Source organism: Haliotis rubra, unplaced genomic scaffold (genome assembly GCF_003918875.1).
Source record: "Haliotis rubra isolate DU_JTF1 unplaced genomic scaffold, ASM391887v1 Scf226, whole genome shotgun sequence".
NCBI classification, from domain to species: Eukaryota; Metazoa; Mollusca; class Gastropoda; order Lepetellida; family Haliotidae; genus Haliotis; species Haliotis rubra.
In genome coordinates, this window is record NW_025766292.1 from 507672 (window position 1) to 525750 (window position 18079).

General features: G+C 41.1%; 1 protein-coding gene across 1 annotated transcript in view; it reads right to left on the reverse strand.

Moving 5' to 3' along the window:
* LOC124277697 overlaps positions 1-18079 on the reverse strand; it is a 49712-nt gene that overhangs the window by 16619 nt on the left and 15014 nt on the right. The window contains 2 exon segments of the mRNA XM_046713426.1: positions 7513-7722; positions 8573-8803. Coding sequence (XP_046569382.1) covers positions 7513-7722; positions 8573-8803 — 441 coding nt within the window.

An 18079-nucleotide genomic window follows, 5' to 3' on the forward strand; every position in this document is an offset into this window, starting at 1 on the left:
AACTTATTTATTTACATACTGTTTTACCAGTGGAGTTGAAAGTATTAATAAATATCAGAAAAGTAATTTTAAATTTCCTTGTTTTTTTCAGCTGGTGAATCAGAAAAACAAAAAACTTTTTTTCGCCTTACACATATCAATCTGTTTGAATCTCACATTCCTGCAGTAATAAGCTTAGGGCATTACATAATCAGTGTCTTTCACCTTTAATCAGCCTACTTAGTGCTATAACATTTCAAATGTCAAACATCTCAGAACAATAAAGCATAAATGCCAACAGAATTTGATACAACTGGTTTTGCAATAAGATCCTGATCTGACATTTGACAATAACAAGTGTTGACTGAGGTATTAATATTATTATCACAAATATGTTACCTAAAGTTACCCACAACTTATATGAAAGTCACCATACCATCTAATCAGATACCTATCCAGATAACTGATACCAAGACTTAAAAAATCTTTAACATCATGGACATTGAGTATACAAGAGTTTCTCGCCAATATCTGAAGACTGCAAGGAATAGTGTGTGTAATTGTCAGGCTCTCTTCATATTTAAAGTACAGAGAACAGTCTTAACACTGAACTTCAGGACTACAGGGACATGTCTTCATGCTCCCATATGTACTGCATATGTTTTCATTGTGTTTAGCAAATTATGAAATGAAACATACAGCTTTTAGCTTCATAACAGCGTAAGAATCTACACCGAAAATATCACTCTATGCAATAAACAAGAAGTTGTCATCCATAAAGTTGTATGCTTCATTTTGAACTTGCCAACTTCTTGAATGCCGATCAAACAATTAAATTCTGAAATATTTCAATAATAATGTAATTTTCTGAATAAAATTGATATTTTATACTTATCCTGACTCATGCTCTTTTGCTTGTCTTCTTCTTCTTGCGAACATAGTGGAACACTTGTATTTCCCTAATTGAAGCTCCCTTCAATGTAAAATCACTAATTAGTACTCACCAAGAGTTGCTTCCCTTTCCGAATGTGGGGGGAAAGGAGGCGCCACCTCTTCCAACATGCTTCACTCTCTCCTGTTTAACGAGCCCAACACTTGAATTTACAGGGAAATCCAAAGTGTTATGTGGGGAGGATGGGAGGGCTTACCTCATGAGTCAGGATAAGTATAAAATATCAATTTTATTCAGAAAATTACATATTTTTCCTTATCCTGACTCATGCTCTTTTGCTTGTAGAATCCTACGGAAACGGGGTGGGAAACAGAATACTTTGGATTTAAATAATTAGTGATTTATATATGTAATAACCCCCTACGGGAACTTCATAATGGCACTGTAATTAAGATAATTCCTGCTGCTATAATATATAAGTTCTACCAGCTGCCATAGATGGGGTACTACAATATTTAGATACTATGATAATACAAATAATAGTATAAAAGCGACTCCAAAGTGGAAAAGCGACCCAATGTACATGTAACATCAGTACTGGGCTTAAGACTAATGTAGACTTAAGATATGTATATAATTAGCACAAAACTCCATTAGAGTTATAAGCTAGATAATACTGGTATGATATATACAGAATAATCTCGTGAGACTATGTCTCATCGTCTACGAGGGACTGTCAACTGCTGTGCGAGGACCATGGGACCGAAATGGTGAATACCTGAGTCGTCCTCGGTGGTGATATCTCTCAGATAGTGGTTAGCAAACACCATGTCCGGTTCCAAAAGCAGCCCTCCATAATGGTATTCAACGAGCAATTTCCGTGTAGAAGCGAGTGTCGAAGCCAGTGCTCTGATTTCATGGGGATTAGATGCCCTTGGAGGGTCGAGTCCTGCAGCCTTGTAGGCACAGTATGACAGTTCTGATCCATATCGATATGGTGAGTGCGAGACTTGGTCTGAGTAAGCTGTCGATAGAGGGATGAATAACCGCTTGAGTTGTCGTCGCCTCGTTTTGGATCGTTGTAGATAGATTTTGAGTGCTCTCACTGGGCATGATGATAGGTCAAGCGTATCATGAGGTCCGAGAATTGAGGAAAGTGCAGGGACATGGAATAATCTGTCCGGTTGACCTGGCAATTGATTCTTGGCAATAATGTCCCATCGCAGTCCCATATGCACTATGTTTTGATTGTCATCGAAACGTGTTCTCTCATAATCTAGAGCGTGAATTTCTGACATCCTGGCTGCCGTTGCTAGGGATAACAGGAACAATGTTTTCTGTGTCAGAAATTCAAATGATGTTGATTCCAGTGGTTCATAGGCCTCACTTGTGAGGTGTTGGAGCACTATATTTAGATCCCATCCTTGAGCGCGAAATCTCTGTTTCTGATCCTCCAATCGGAATGAACGTAGCAAGGCCAGTAACTCTGGCGTTTTCGTTAACTTGACACCCGTTCTTATAGTTATCATTGAACTTAGAGCTGCGAGATATGTTGACAATGTCGAGCCTTTTAGGCGTTTAGTTTGTCGTAGGTAACAAAGGTAGTCAGCCACTTGTGGATGTGTAGCATTTCTAGCTGTAAATCATATGTCTCAAAACTATGCCACTTGTCGTCATACAATTTGTGCGTAGAATTGCGTAAAGCAAGCGTGACTGCTTTCGCCGCTCTGGCTGAATAACCTCTGTTGTTTAGACACACTTTAATACAGTCCATACGTGAAGTTGGAATGTTTTTGGGTTTCCGTGCGCTTGTTTGGTGTGAGGATGTACTAGTAGATTCGAGCGCTTTGGTAGTTGTAGTTTTGGTTGTCCGATTTCTTGAATTAGAATGGGAAACCACGTTCTCACTGGCCAGTAGGGCGCGACCAAAATCAGTTGGAGGCTCTGAGTTGTCTGATTTTCTGTCACCTTTGGAATTAACGCTGGCGGAGGAAACACGTACGCGTTGAGGCCTTCCCAGGATATGCTTAGTGCGTCCGTTGCCCACGCTTGTGGATCCGGGACTGGTGATACGAATGTTGTTAGCTGATTGTTGAAGCGAGTGGCGAATAGGTCTACTAGCGGAGCTCCTATTTCCTTGATAATCTGTGCAAAGATTACTGTATGGAGCATCAATTCTGTCGGTGACGGTAGATGTGGCCGAGAGTGCGTCTGCTAGTACATTCTTGGCTCCAGGAATGTGACATGCTCTGACATGTATGTTGAGATCGTCGATTAGATCCAACAGTTGAAAGCATAGAGTCAATAGGTTCAATGATCTCGTTGAGCCTTGTTTGTTTATATAAAACGCCACTGTTGAGTTGTCGGTGTGAATCATTAGATGTGCATTCTGTAGAAAGGTGCTCCAATGTAGTCGGGCGTTGATTACTGCTTTCATTTCTAGCATGTTTATGTGCAGCTTGCTCTCTTGCTGGTTCCATAACCCTGATACCGTCCGGTTGCCGAGATGAGCTCCCCAACCTTGGAGCGACGCGTCTACATAGAGATGGGTTTTGAATTTCGGCTCTGTTAAATAGATGCCTTCGCAGACATTCGACCTCCTGGTCCACCATAGTAGATGAGGTCTGATGTGCTTCGGTAGACTGAATGGTTGTAGGTCGTCGCGACGAGCGTTGATGAGGACCTGTAACGGACGTAACTGTAGTCTGCCTCTGACTGTCATGTCTTGGGCTGACGTGAGGAGACCCAACAGACTCTGCCATTGTCGTAGTGGTAGCGGAGAGAGTAAGGCTTGTGGGATGGTCTGTTGGATCTTGAGCCATCGGTCCTCTGGTACGACGATATGGTTCTGTGTCGTGAGAAATCGAATGCCTAGAAATTGCAGATCTTGCGTAGGTTCTAGGTCCGACTTGAGTAGATTTACTAACCATCCTAGCTGCGTTAGTAGCTTGATGATGAAGTTTAACTGTAGTTTGAGACGCTGTGGATCTTGATCTACTTCAATCCCGTCGTCGAGGTAGAACGCACTGCGTAGCCCTAGACGATGTAGGTAAGTGACGATAGGTTTCGTTACTCTTGTGAATAACCAGGGGGCCGATGATATTCCAAATGGGAGTACTTTCCATTGGTAATGCAGCCCGTCTAGTGTAAACCGTAGGTATTTCCTGGATTCGGGATGTATCGGGATATGTAGATAAGCATCCTGCAGATCTATACTGGCCATGTAGTCCATGGGACGAACTAGGTGCAGTAGTTGAGGTAGATGTATCATGCGAAACGTTGGCGGTTTGCGTAGATAATGGGACGAACTAGGTGCAGTAGTTGAGGTAGATGTATCATGCGAAACGTTGGCGGTTTGCGTAGATAATCTCTGTTGAACATGCTCATGTTGTAGATGAGTCGGAACTTTTCCTTGGAGTTTTTCTTGGGCACTAGGAAAACTGGGGAGTAGAAGCCTGGTTCGATGTTTACTTGATCCAGTACTTCTATGGCCTGCTTGGTTAGGAGAGATGAAACAGCTTCTCGTAACTTTGGTAGTTGTTGAGCCTGAAAATCGAACTTGTGAGGGTTGACTGTAAGCGGAGGCGTGGCCTGTAGTTGGATTCGATATCCGTGTTGTAGGATGTTGGAGACATATGGATCCTGTAGAATTCCCAAGTTCTCCCAGTGCAGTTGAAGGTGTCCACCCACTTGTGATGGTTGTACTGGAACGGCTGGGGGTGGAAGACTCCAGTCGTTCCGAAACCGTCCTTCATCGTTTATAGTTGCGGGAGCCTCTGGGTGCCCTGCCTCTTCCAGATCCTCCCCTGTAGTTGCCATATGGCCGACTAAAAGAATCTTTTCCTCCTCTTGAACCGGCCATCTTCCTATCCCGCTTTCTGTAAGCCAGTCAACTTTGATCTTCCTGAATATCTCTGTGATGTCTGCCTGATGACGCTAGCTAGCGTGTCCATCGACTTTATCATAAGGACTTCCCTTGAATCCTTGGTGACTTCTTTAGAGACTTTATCTATTCCTCCAGCGAAGATTGATGGCGTAGACCACGGGGCTGTGTAGAGTGAAGATGTGAACTGTTCACCCCAACTGCAGGAAGCGAGGAGACCTTGACGACGAGCCAGAGTTAGCGCTGCGGATACTGATGTTAGATAATCCGTTAAAAACTGCTGGTCCTTCTTCTGCATAAGGAGGGCCGAGTATATCATTCTGTAGTCTTCTGATGTAGAACCTTGAAATCTGGTGATGAGAGTTTCATTAATCGTTCTTGATCTGTTAAGGCCGAAGAACATTCTTCTTGTCATGGTTTCGATCTGAGCCAGCTTGCGGTCGTCTATCTCATAGTTCTTAGTCTTGGCATCGTTGATGACTTTGAAGTTATCGTCGATTTCTTGTGCCTTGAAAAATGGGTCCATATTATGGGTTGAGAACTTTTTGGCGTTGAACTGTGGTAAGTGCGGCGCCTGGGCTTTAGTGGCTTTATGGAAGGCTGAGTCCAGATTCTGTGGGACCGCTGCTATCGGATCGATCGGAGGTAGGGTGATCGTATCTGCGTCGTCCTCCCTCATGAGATAGGTGTGGGCCGGGTTACCGTTTTTGGAAGGTGAAGATAGGTCCAGGTTGTTAACCATCCAGTAGCGTATTTCTGCATCGCAGAAAATGATGCCTCCATCATCTTCTGTAACGGGATCGCTGATAAGAGGTTGATGCTCTTCCGATGGTGACTGAGGTGGAGACCTGTATACTTGTACAGCTCTGCAGGGTGACGTCAACGGAGACCTGTCTGGGGACTTCCGTGAAGACTTGTGAGGCGAACGATGTGGTGATCTGTGAGGAGATCGACAAGGTGAACGACGAGGAGATCGACGTGGCGAGCGGCCTGACGAGCTGCGTCTGTATAGTGACCTTCGCGGAGATCTATGTGGTGAACGGTGATAGCTTCGCAAAGCTCTTGGGGAATCCCTCGATGACCTTCTAGACGAAGATGACTTGGAGCCTGTAACTGGTGCCCTTCGCGAAGCTTCATCTGAGTCCGGTCCTGGGGAGTGACGACTTGACTTTCGCGAAGGCCTTCGCGAAGGCTGGGGGTCCGAGTCTGAGTCCGGGGATGAGAGGATCTTCCTTCGCAAACCTCTACGTGAGTGTTGATCGGAGTCCGAGGTAGGTGACGATGTAGGTGTCCTTCGCGAAGGCTGAACATCTGGGTCCTTCGCAGAGGTGGGCTCTGACATCCTTCCGCAGGTGGGTTCCTCCGCGATGACTTCGTAGCAGCCGCTATGTTGACGAGAGGTCCCTCTGGGGTGACGTCTACGTTGGAGCCTTTGCGAAGGCTCAGGCTCTGGGCTGGTTGTCTCTCCAGTCCGTAGCGGTCTCTCATCATCTTCATAATCTGAAGAACCAGGTCGTCTGGGACGGTCTGCGAAGATGTAGTTGCTGCCCTATCTGCGTTGGTAGCGACGGGACCCTCAGGAAGATCGTCAGACATCAGCGTTGGTACATCAAGCTGCATGGCGATCTGCGCTGACGTCACTGTTGCAGACACCGGTCGTTTCTTGTGATGCACATCAGGTATGATGATCGGCTGATCATCATACAGGCCCAGTTCTGCGGCGGGAACAATCTCAGCTGAGAAAGTCCTAGTAGACTTTGTCGATTTCCCCTTGGAGGTAGACGCTGCCCTGGGGGTGCGGAGTCTGCATTGAGTTGAAGTAGAAGTCTTCGGCTGAGACGACGGGATGTCTGGGGATGCAGGACGCTTCTTGGAGACAGCGGACTGCGTCCCACACCTCTCCTCCGAGGGTAACTCTAGCGGAACACCAGACGGGAGGGGGTCGTCAGACAGCAGTTGACTGGCAAGGGGTTCAGATGTATCAGCCATGGCTAGACTCTGCTTACATGTCCTATCTGCTGCGCATCTCAAGACGCAAAGTAAATATTTGTCAAAAGCAGAAATAGACAATTTATTACAGTAACTGCAACGTGAAGAAAATGAACATGGTGCAGTACAGCTGGGGCATATTAAATGCGGATCAGCAGCAGAAAAACGTAACCTGCAAACAGTACAGATTTTCATCAACGTAAACTACTGAATAATCACGGCGTCCTGTGAATAAACAGCAGAAATACGAATAAATATCAATACATAATTGTTGAAGGATACTAGCTAAACCTCTATAGATGACTAAAAGAGGTAACTAAATAAGAATAATCAAAGGATATAGTGTGTAGGGAGACACAGGCGCTCTCACATCCTGCTCACTGGGCGAAGAAGGAGAGAGTGAACCATGTGGGAAGAGGTGGCGCCTCCTTTCCCGTGCATTCGGAAAGGGGAAGCAACTCTTGGTGAGTACTAATTAGTGATTTTACATTGAAGGGAGCTTCAATTAGGGAAATACAAGTGTTCCACTATGTTCGCAAGAAGAAGAAGACAAGCAAAAGAGCATGAGTCAGGATAAGGAAAATACAAATTATAGAAAGAAATAGCATTATGCCCTCTGCCAATGAAAACTTGTTTAAAAAGTATTTGGAAATGAAAGCTTCACTGGAGAATCCCTGAGCACATTCCAATCCAACATGTATTCACATTTCATATTTCATATAAATATTTTCCAGAAAAGTCCTGTCAGGGAACACATGTTAATGCTCACCTCGGCCACATTTTGATCCTCCTTCAAAGCAAAATTTTCCATCCACAGATCCAAACCGCCTCAAATCACAAATCTGCCAAGACTGAAGGATTTTGGGTGGAATATATGCTGTCATACAAAACTTCTGTCCATGAATGTGCAATCGAATCAACTCCAAAGGGAGACGACTGTTGTGAGGAACTTTGGCCAGTCTTACAGGAAACTGATGTTCTGAAAAGTGCATACATTTTCCAATTAGTCCAACAATAAGTAAAACTTTTAATATTCCTGGTGGTTGCAATAGAACAGGGAAATTAGATTCTGAAGAATATGTCTCAACAATAAATGTGGCAGGTGTCAAAACCTTGTAATAGCCAGTTACTTCAACAATATCTCCACTTCCTGTTGTAATTTTCAACACAGAGAGAGAGAGAGAGAGCTATTTGACATTACTGAAAGCTGTACATCACAAATGGAGAATCAGTTTCTATTATTTCTGTCATACGTTTCAAACATAAGAGGAACATGGCCAGGTTCTTCTTCAACTAAGCTCTATTGATGTCAGTTTGTTTAGAAGTAACCACTTGTGCTATTTTCAACTTCTCAATATCCAAAGCAGCTTCCTTGAGAAGAGAGCTGGAAGTGTGTACATATCCAACTAACATCAAATAACCTCAACCCCTTCAAACATAAACATTGATAAACAGTGTAATATTTAGACTTGGTTGGAAACATCTTGACTGCCCAAACGAAGCAAACTGAAGGGGCTTCTGGGCCAGACACTCACCAATGACATTTTCAATGCATACATCCAACTGATGAAACTGGCAGTTGTTTTTAATTAACTATTGATATAGTGCAAGTATGCATTCTAATTCTTCACAATTCTATATGGTATATATTGGGAAAACCCATTCTTCCACTGGGTATTTACTTGTCATGGTATATTACATGAGTGAGGATTTGCACATCTGCGCTAAAGGCAATTAAACCTAAATACAGTACACACAAGTAAGGGTATGAACTGGTTGACAGCTTGAGCTGGGGAACACTGACCATGTCCTTCATGTCTCATACCTACCCTGGCCAAGACTTCTGCGGATTTTGATTTCAAACTGTATCATGTTTTCTCGGGACTCGTAGGCCAGCAGAGTAACCTGTTTCTGGCACACCAGTGCCATAACATTGGCCTCCTTGTCAAACTGGAACGACTCGATGCCATAGAACCCTTCCAGTGGAAACACTGACTTGGGTTTGCCACCATCACGCATTGCTTCTTTGACATCTTTGTACAATAGAACTTGTAGGCGATCTGAAACGATATATTGCTATCTTTGTAGACTAGTATTTGTGGTAAGTCAGAATTGTCAAACTGACATCTGCGTATGACAACACTTTACATGATCTAAAACCACCTCAACAGTATCACATTTGGAGTGTGCAAACATGTACCCATACGGTATATTGAAGCCTTATTTTGGGGGTGACTCATGCACACGATGAAAACTAGGCTATCCCTTACATCCATGGCAGAGACTAGATATATGAATGATGTTGGCCTATTGTCCTCACTGTCATTGAAGAAGCATAACATTTGCACCAAGTCTTGTGATCATCTAACTGGAACACACGTGCAAGACAATAAACAACTGCTGCTAAATGCCCACCCATCTGGGGTTAGCATTTCGTGTCATGTATGGGGGCAATGTTCTAATCTTTCACTGGGAAGTCTGTCAATGGAGTCGCTATGGTTAATAAGTGTTTCATTGCCTCCATGAAATGGAGACAACAAAGTTTCAAATGTTCCCAGCTAGGTTGCCATAGTCAAGCATTCAAAGGAAATGAGTGACATAAAGACTCTACTTCATGACACATAAATTCATAAATGTCGTCACATCATGTCAGTGGGGTCTGCAGCCCAAAGAGAGATAGATACCAGAATTCAAAGGGTGATAGTTCTAAGATCTACCTGTTTCCAAATCATGAGACTGATCTGATAGTGTGTAGTCTTTTGCTCAACCTGCAGGAGGGAGTGATGGTGGTCATGATGTCCTAATGTATGTTGTTAACTTGCACGCTTTCTACACAACAGCTGTGGACCCATTCATACAGGCATTGGCTAATAACATACTGGATTGTACCTTCGCACCCATGCACACTCATGCACAGACACTCACTCAGTTGTGTGGCTACACACATGAACAAGGAGAAACAGCATGTCTGGATGATGTTGCTAACTACAAAACCTCTTTTCACTTTTTCACAATGAACCCTCAGACACAATTTCTTAAGTTGCATCACTGTGGTTCACCTGGGATATGTACCGGGTAGTCAACAGCTTCAATTACATTTTGGTGGCCATGTTGAGTTTCAGAAAAGCAAAAGCTGATTTTAGATTCTAGGAAATGTAAAACACATACTGCATCATTGCAGTCAACATTCCAGAACATATGTTATTAATACAATCAGAATGAGAGAGAGAGCAAAAAAACACCTTTTTACAAAGCTTCATGAAACTTGCCAGGCAGTCATGACACCTCGAGGAAACTTGAATCTGCTCATGGCTACAAGCATGCCATATGAAGTTTCAGCTTTCTGATCCTTGTTTTTCTTGAGAATAAGGTTTCAAAACTTTGCCACGATCATCACTCACAATTTCACCTTAACTGCTTCTGTTCAAGTTCAGTTTCCATGGCAACCATATGCGCAAACTTACTTTTTGCATGCAGATAATTCAAGCCTATATAGTAGCACACGTGTGCAGTGGGGTCAAAAACATGCTCTTCCCTTGTCACATCTACTTTGATTTTTATTGCCCATGACAACATGACAACAGAGTTCATACTAGGCCACTTCATTTGTGGTGCATTAGATTTTTAACTGACACACATTGAAATCATGGAGGGACTATGACAGGTGTGGACTGACTAAATTGAATCTTTTAAACAAATAAAGAATCCTGATACCAAAACAGTATTTGTGTTGATTGTAACCAAATCAAGCTCTGCATTACATTTCACATGGTTAGAGCGCTTGCTATGTGCCTTTGTATGGAGATATGCAGCTGTTCTGTACACATTGTAGGCCACAGTTTTACACAATGTGATGCCCCTGCCATGCTGTCAGATGACTGTGCTAAAACATTTCATATCAAGCTTGCTTATTTGTCCCCAGTAGTACTGTATGTCAAGATGCATATAACCCTGACATCAGTAAAACATATCCAGATGTCCGAGCTGTTATAAGGGGCAGATAGGGTCTTTTCATACTGTTCAAAGAAACAAAAAGTAAATGATCAAACAGAAATGCCAGCTGTTGTTTTGCAAGCTTGCGTGTCAAGTGAGGAATCCCAAACTAAGTATGCAACTTGCTTGTTTTAAAGGAATTGTCTTGAACATTACCTATGGCTAAGACTTCCTGACACGAGAGTGTTTTCCTGTATTCAAGACAAGAATAAAAATTGATAACATTTAGGGGACACCAACTATTATACTGCAAAATCTGATCCATTGAAAATGTTCATCAATTAAATCTGGTCGGCTTGACCACTGGCTTTTCAAATATATTACCAGCAACAATTATTCACACACACACATTCAGCATTCCATACCATGTGGTACTTTTGTGAAATTTTATTTTTTGCTGAGATTTTGAAATAGGATTTGAATCTCTGAAACTAATTCAGGTGTCGTCAACATTGATGGGAGCAAGCATTGAAGGGGTAGCATCTTTGATACAGAGAACGAGAATATTACAGGCAGGTCTGTAACATCTAGGGCTTCCACGGGTACTCGAGTACTCAAGGACGAGTCGGGTTCAGCTGGACTCGAGTCCATTTTCAAGGACTCGAGGACTCGAAAAGGGGAGATAAGTCGAATTATTTGACGTTGACAGACTGTCTGCCATGTGCTAAGCACGAGCGGCCGTTAACGTCTAATATTAAGATAAGATATAACTTTATTTTCCCCGGAGGAAATTCTTTTACATCCAAACTGACTCAAAATGAATATATACACAGTTCACAAACATTTACACAATAATTACATGCTCAAAACGAATGATATTTACAAATAAATCTGACATGATATAATTCAATTAACCACATAGGTAAAGAGGCTGAATAATTCTAGTTCTAATCACATGATGGAGTGATTCAAAATATTTGTTGCATTCACGAATACTTGATGGTATGAAAGACTGTGGAGCTCTGTTTGTTTTGAAGGAGAGAATCGACAGCAGTCCACAAGGAGTAGTTCAAAATGTTGAGATCAAATATATCAACTATCAAATCTAATTTTAGATGCCTTTTTGACAATCTGGCGCTCATAGATAAAGGGAATATACTCGAAAGACACTCCAGAAATTTTGCAAGCAGTATTAACAATATTGAAAAGTTTGTTTTTGTTGCGATGAGACAGATCCCCATACCAACATAGAAAATTGTAGGTCAACACACTTTGAATAAAGGTTTGATAAAAAACTGTCATTACGGATTTGTCAATGCCTTGGCGATAATAATGTTCAGAATCAGAAATTAGGCCAGTAACAGTGGCGTCATCTGCACATTTCACAGTAATCACGTCATATATTGACAAGTAACAGTCATTGGTATACAAAACGAAGAGAACGGATGAAAGAACACAGTCCTGTGGAGCTCCAGTAGAGGTTGAGAGGAAAGAAGATTGATAGCCATTGACACTGACATACTGAGTTCTATGTACCCTGAACTCTTTAACCCATCTGATAATGTTTTTATTAACACCTAAATTAAATAGTTTACTCCTCACACGGTGTGGCTGTATGGTATTAGTTGTTACAAGTCTGCAGATGAGAGTAAATATTATACATCGTTTGAGATTTCACTTCTTAAAATGATTAGGTAACTATCTTGACAATTGATAGACATGGAGAAAGATAAAAAAAATCAAATGTATGTGCGTATCTTGGTCTGGATAGTGAAAAGAGCAAAATAACCAAATGCCGCCTGTGCGGTACATCACTGCGTTTTGCAGGCAATACATGAAGTACGAAGAAAAAAACCATTTGTCAAGTAAACATCCAAATACTGATTCTGACCAATAGGAAATGTTAGTCACATGACGATATGAAGTCGGAAAGAAGTAAGTGTTCACTTCTGTGATCGGAACACGTCATGCAATTTACGCTATCGTTTGCTTGAAAGGTATGAATTTCGAGTACTCGGGTCCGAGTCGAGTCTCATCCCTCGAGTACTCGAGTCTAAAAAAATGGACTCATTGAAGCTCTAGTAACATCATGTTTCTGTCAGGGAAGCTAAACAATAGTACAATACTATTACAGTACAAGATAATTGATAATCAGAATGAAGAGTAGTGCAATCCAAAATATGAAAAGAAGCAAATGTTCCTGTGCATGTTTCTAGATCACTGATAAGCAGTGATGTATGAAGTTATATACTGGTAAATTAAGTCCTTAATTCATTGGATAATCTAATGAGCATTGTGAATGTAATCTCCCTTGAAAACAATATTGAATTATTACTAAGTGAGCACACAGATCATGTTCAACTTCCAGTGATAATGCTCCTCTTCAGAAGAATTACATTTCCTACCAGTCACCAAATATCATTATCCTAGTCTGTTGAAATTTTCCCACAGTTCATCTATTTTGCAAATTATAATTTTAAATGCAACAAATACCTTGCATCATTGAACCATTTATAAACAAGTTCTTTTGACTTATCCTTCATATCTGTAATTTCAGCTGAAATGTTTGCAACTAAGTCAGGATCCCAGCTCCCATCAAAGAGTATCCAGCTCCCTTACATCATTATCAGGTCAATCCAGCACCCTCTAGATTTACTGTTATCTCTGGCTCTTCACACTAACTCCCTCCCTCTCCCAGCATGCACTAATCTAACTACCATAAACTTGTTGGCTATCGTCCTCGTGGTTTGGTAGACTGTCTGTTTTACCTGAAGTCATGGCGATGCATACTATAGAAATCTTGTGGCCAGTACTGGGTAGTGGCTAGATATCAACAGTGTCTAATGCCCTCTTCCTCCTTCTCTTTTCCACACAATAAAATCATCTTCCTCAGCAGTCCTTAACTTCATGCAAGGGTTACACCATAGGATTTGCTATACCAGGGATTATGTCCTGATGTTTCACTTGTGCTGGGTTGTTCAACCTGTTTTTGGACTGAGACACTCCTTCTTCCTGTGACACATAAATCATGTAAAGTTTCCCAACTGTCGTGGTCATTCAGTTTAGGTGTTACCAGTTTCCAACATGTATGATTGATTGATAAAGTGTTTATATGAAGAAAAGGTTGAACCATTTATCTCAAATTATTTGTTCAGTGTGTCATTTTCAAACAGATGTTTGCTCCTTCAAGTATCACTGGATAAACTTGTTGTCATATCTTAGCACATAAGGGACCGTTCATAATTTATGGCTTAGGGGTGGGTGGGGGTTGATGATGATTTTTAGGGGTGGGTGGGGTGGTTTGTCATCCATTTTGTTCTGGGGTGGTCAGCAATTTTGTACGCAGGTACTGGGGTCAAGAAGTTTGGGGTCATTGATTTCGTACATGATAGGGGGCACTTACCTTGCACGTAAATTGGGGTGTGTGTCCAATTCACATTGTACATGCTTCTGCATAAAAATCATCATCACACCCCCTTGCCATAAATTATGAATGGTCCCTAAGCATCTAAGTTCATTTTTTTCCACAAGTCTAACCAAAAACAGGTATAACCAACTGTTTCAGGTGTGTGTCTTGTTAGGTCAGTGTATATAAGTTATTCCAATCATAATCGGTTCTTATGTCACATTGTCCTTCAGTCAGCAAATCAAACATCACATCATCATTTATAGAGGTTGTTATTAATAAATTGGGCTTGTTTGACAAAGCTTGTTTGGACCATCTTTGGAACATCAGAAAATTATGTCCAATGATTTTGAAGAAGATGTAAGTAAGCACTAAAGGTGCTGCTGTAACAACCCCATTCTTGGCAAATAGAACTGGCCTTGTCTTGTAACATGTATGATGGGAAAATAAAACTATTGTTTACTGGTTTTGAAGAAGATGATTTTTAACGTTTGGTGTTTACAATGGACACACAACTGTGAAGATTCAGGACATGGCAAAGCTGAAATCCATCAGCATAAATAGCTAACACTGCCTTTACTGCTTCTAAATGTCACAGATATAATATATCTTGCTATCTTTCTGGGTTAACTGGCTAAAAGAACACAATAAACATACAACAAATGTAAATGTAACAATGTAAATTTGGTGACCAAAATAGAAATCCTGATTAGGTTTCAGTCCAAAAATGCGGAGGAAGAAGAGAGCACATTTATTCATAGTTTATTCAACTTCTCAAACAACTACTATGATGACTATGAGCTATTACTGTAAGACAACCTGCAACAGAACCCAGTGACTGTATGGAATTCTTCCTACACAGACAACCTTGTTCTGATGTGACAGCTTGGTAACAATCACAGCCTTCTCAATGTGGCACACCTATATTCCAAGTCCCACAAACAGGTCCACAACAACACCCACTCACCAACTGCAACATACAGCAGCAGGCAGTGCTAGGTTGTTGTTTACACCATGTGGGAAGTGCCTGGCTATGCAGCAGTGACACACCTGTAGAAGCCAGTGATGTTTGCAATGTCAATACAGACATGTAACAGTGTGTCTTGATTGCATTGTAAGTGACAGGTGTCACACATCACTGCATGCACACAAGTACAAATGTATTTAAAAAATACCAGATTTACACAGATCAGTGATATGTGCACATTCACAAATCCAATTCAAACAAGAATATAGGTTTGAAGACATAAGGACTACAACAGTAGTGGAAGTCATTCAGTTTCACAAAAGCCATATATAAATACAATGACATCTGTTGCTGACAGAACGTGTGAAAGTGATCATAAATAACTGTTCACTCAATCGTTAAGGATAAGGCTTGCTGGTCACACCTGATTGCCTGGCTGGCTGGCTGGCGGCCTGCCTAAGAAAGAGATGTCCAGTCATAAGGCCTCAACATTGCCTTGTCCTCATATTGACACCTGCTAGAGATTCCATTGTCAGTGTAGGTAATCGTAGGCATTCATGGCATGTCCCGTCATCAATAATAATATGTGCTGGGGCCTACATAAAATGTCACTGGTATGCTAGGAATGTCATTACATGAAAAACAAGATCTGGCTGATTACCATCATGATTGGACTTAAACACATGTATGTAAGTGGACTAGAATGTTGACCTTGTTGCAAGTACTTCACACTATTTGGATTGACAAGCCATGATTTATAATAACACCACCTCTGTTTCAACACATTCACATATGTTATAGTTTCTACCATTACATTTTTACAGTTAATTCTGAGTGGAGAATCAAACAATATATAGTCACACAAGAAGATTAATAAAAAAATACAACCCTGGGTAAAATTTGCAGGCAACAGCTAAACAAAGGAAACATATAAAAACATAACTACAGGTAAGTAAGAAAGCTTCTTACTCAAAAAATATATTGATTTCATGTCACAAAATGTACCCAGATCTTATTGCCTAAATTTGACAAATGTAACCAAAAAGCAACACCAGAGGAAATTAGTTTGGATAACTAAATAAGCTTCATGTGAATTCTGAAGACAACAGAGAGTGAAGTGCAAAGATAGGAACATAAAAGTTTGTTAGTGCAAAATGAGATGGCTCTCTCAGCTATGCTTTCGGAAAATTAATTCAAATAGTCACTGAAGTGATTAAGTGCTCTGGATACTTCAAGGAACATTACAAAAATCAATATATCCAAATGGCCATGACATCATCATGGTCGTCAACAACTGACAGTGCCTGCAGCTTGACTCATACAGGAAGCACTCTATTCAACTGCTAACCCAAACAATATGATCTACTTAAATAATAGCAAGGACGACTTCACTAATTACTAAGAAACAATGACTCACCACAATATCTACAGCTAGACGACAATGGTAAACAGACTTCACATTTTGCAGTTTTCCCAAACACACTACTGGAGATATGTATTGTATCATGACCAAGTTTTTCATTACAGGCCTACTGTAGTGCACCATTCCTCTACCAGGCCTATGTTTTTACCCATACTATCAGCTCCATCTGGGACCAAATTCCACAGTAATTACTAAGAAAGATGATTCATAAGCATGATAAGCTCTAATGATTTGCCAGATTTGTACATGACCAGCTGACAGAGCCAGTAATATCAAATTAACAAATTGGATTTAGAAGGACAGAGAGGTATAAAGTCTGGAAAGATTAGCCACACAATATGACAGATGTTCACTTGGACAAATATAACCGAATATTCAATACAGCACAATTCGGTGTGTTTGAAAACTAAGCAATATGAGTGATAACACTTCAGACCATTTGAATGGACTATTGACACAACTGTAATTACACAACTGTAGAAAGAAACTGAATAACATAATCAATAATTATTTAATAATAATGTAATGTCCACATTAATGCTTACAAATGAGACTGTCTGAATTTGATTTCATAGCATTAATTCTTTCCATCTGGATACCAGTACAAGGCTGATAATTTTCTTCACACATCAAAATGGGATTGCTATTATTCTGCAATGACGTGGCAATTATGACCCTTTCATAGTTCTTGTTTGAAGGCTGCATCAATGGCTGTAAAAGAGTACCAGGCACCACAGAGATTCCACTGAAATATTTGGATGCCCTCAATTACAAAAGCGATATGCCATATTGCATTTGCTGCTTCCGGTGAGGGTGTTATTTCTGCGTGTGAGCAGCTACACCCTTGCTGCTCAACATACAAGCTCTCCACATGTGAGTCTAAAGTTAAAATAATTCTTATAATTCTGGCTTGCTGGTCAAGTCTGACATGAGGAACAGCATCAAGATCGTCATGGTTATGTACTGGTCTGACATCAGTACAATTAATCGCCAACTGTAATGGAGATAGCTACCTACAGAACAAACAACAACCTGCATCATCTGTATTACCCATATCAGAAATATCTCTGCTCCTAGGAAATAACAAGTTAGTTCAAGATCCTGTTTGAGGAGTGAAGAGTAAGAATTGATGCCCACAAGATTAAACACCAATTTATTCACTAAAACAGAAGCTTATTCTTGAATCACTGCTTTGTTCCTCCAGCGTTACACATACCCCACACTTGGCTGCAGTGTGCTGTGGGGAACACTGCCATTACACAGCTGCAGATGCTTGGAGATGCATTTCATGATGGGATGATGGTGGTGTAACTGAACCACTGTGTCATTAACACTTCATACATGATCAACTTCACACAAAAGAAGCTACATACTGCACACACACCACAGGCTATTGTTTATGTAGTTGTCTGATCTTCCCTGTACAATGTCTGTATGGACTGTCTCAACAGTGCTTTCACAAACTAACAAACTTTATACATATTAAATGTCCGCCGTGCACTTGGCGGCCAATGTACATTGTAGGGGCTAAGTTGCCATCTCCTAGCATTACTTTAACACCAGGAACACCCATGTGAGAGCTATGTCGGCATCTCTTAGTGTTACTT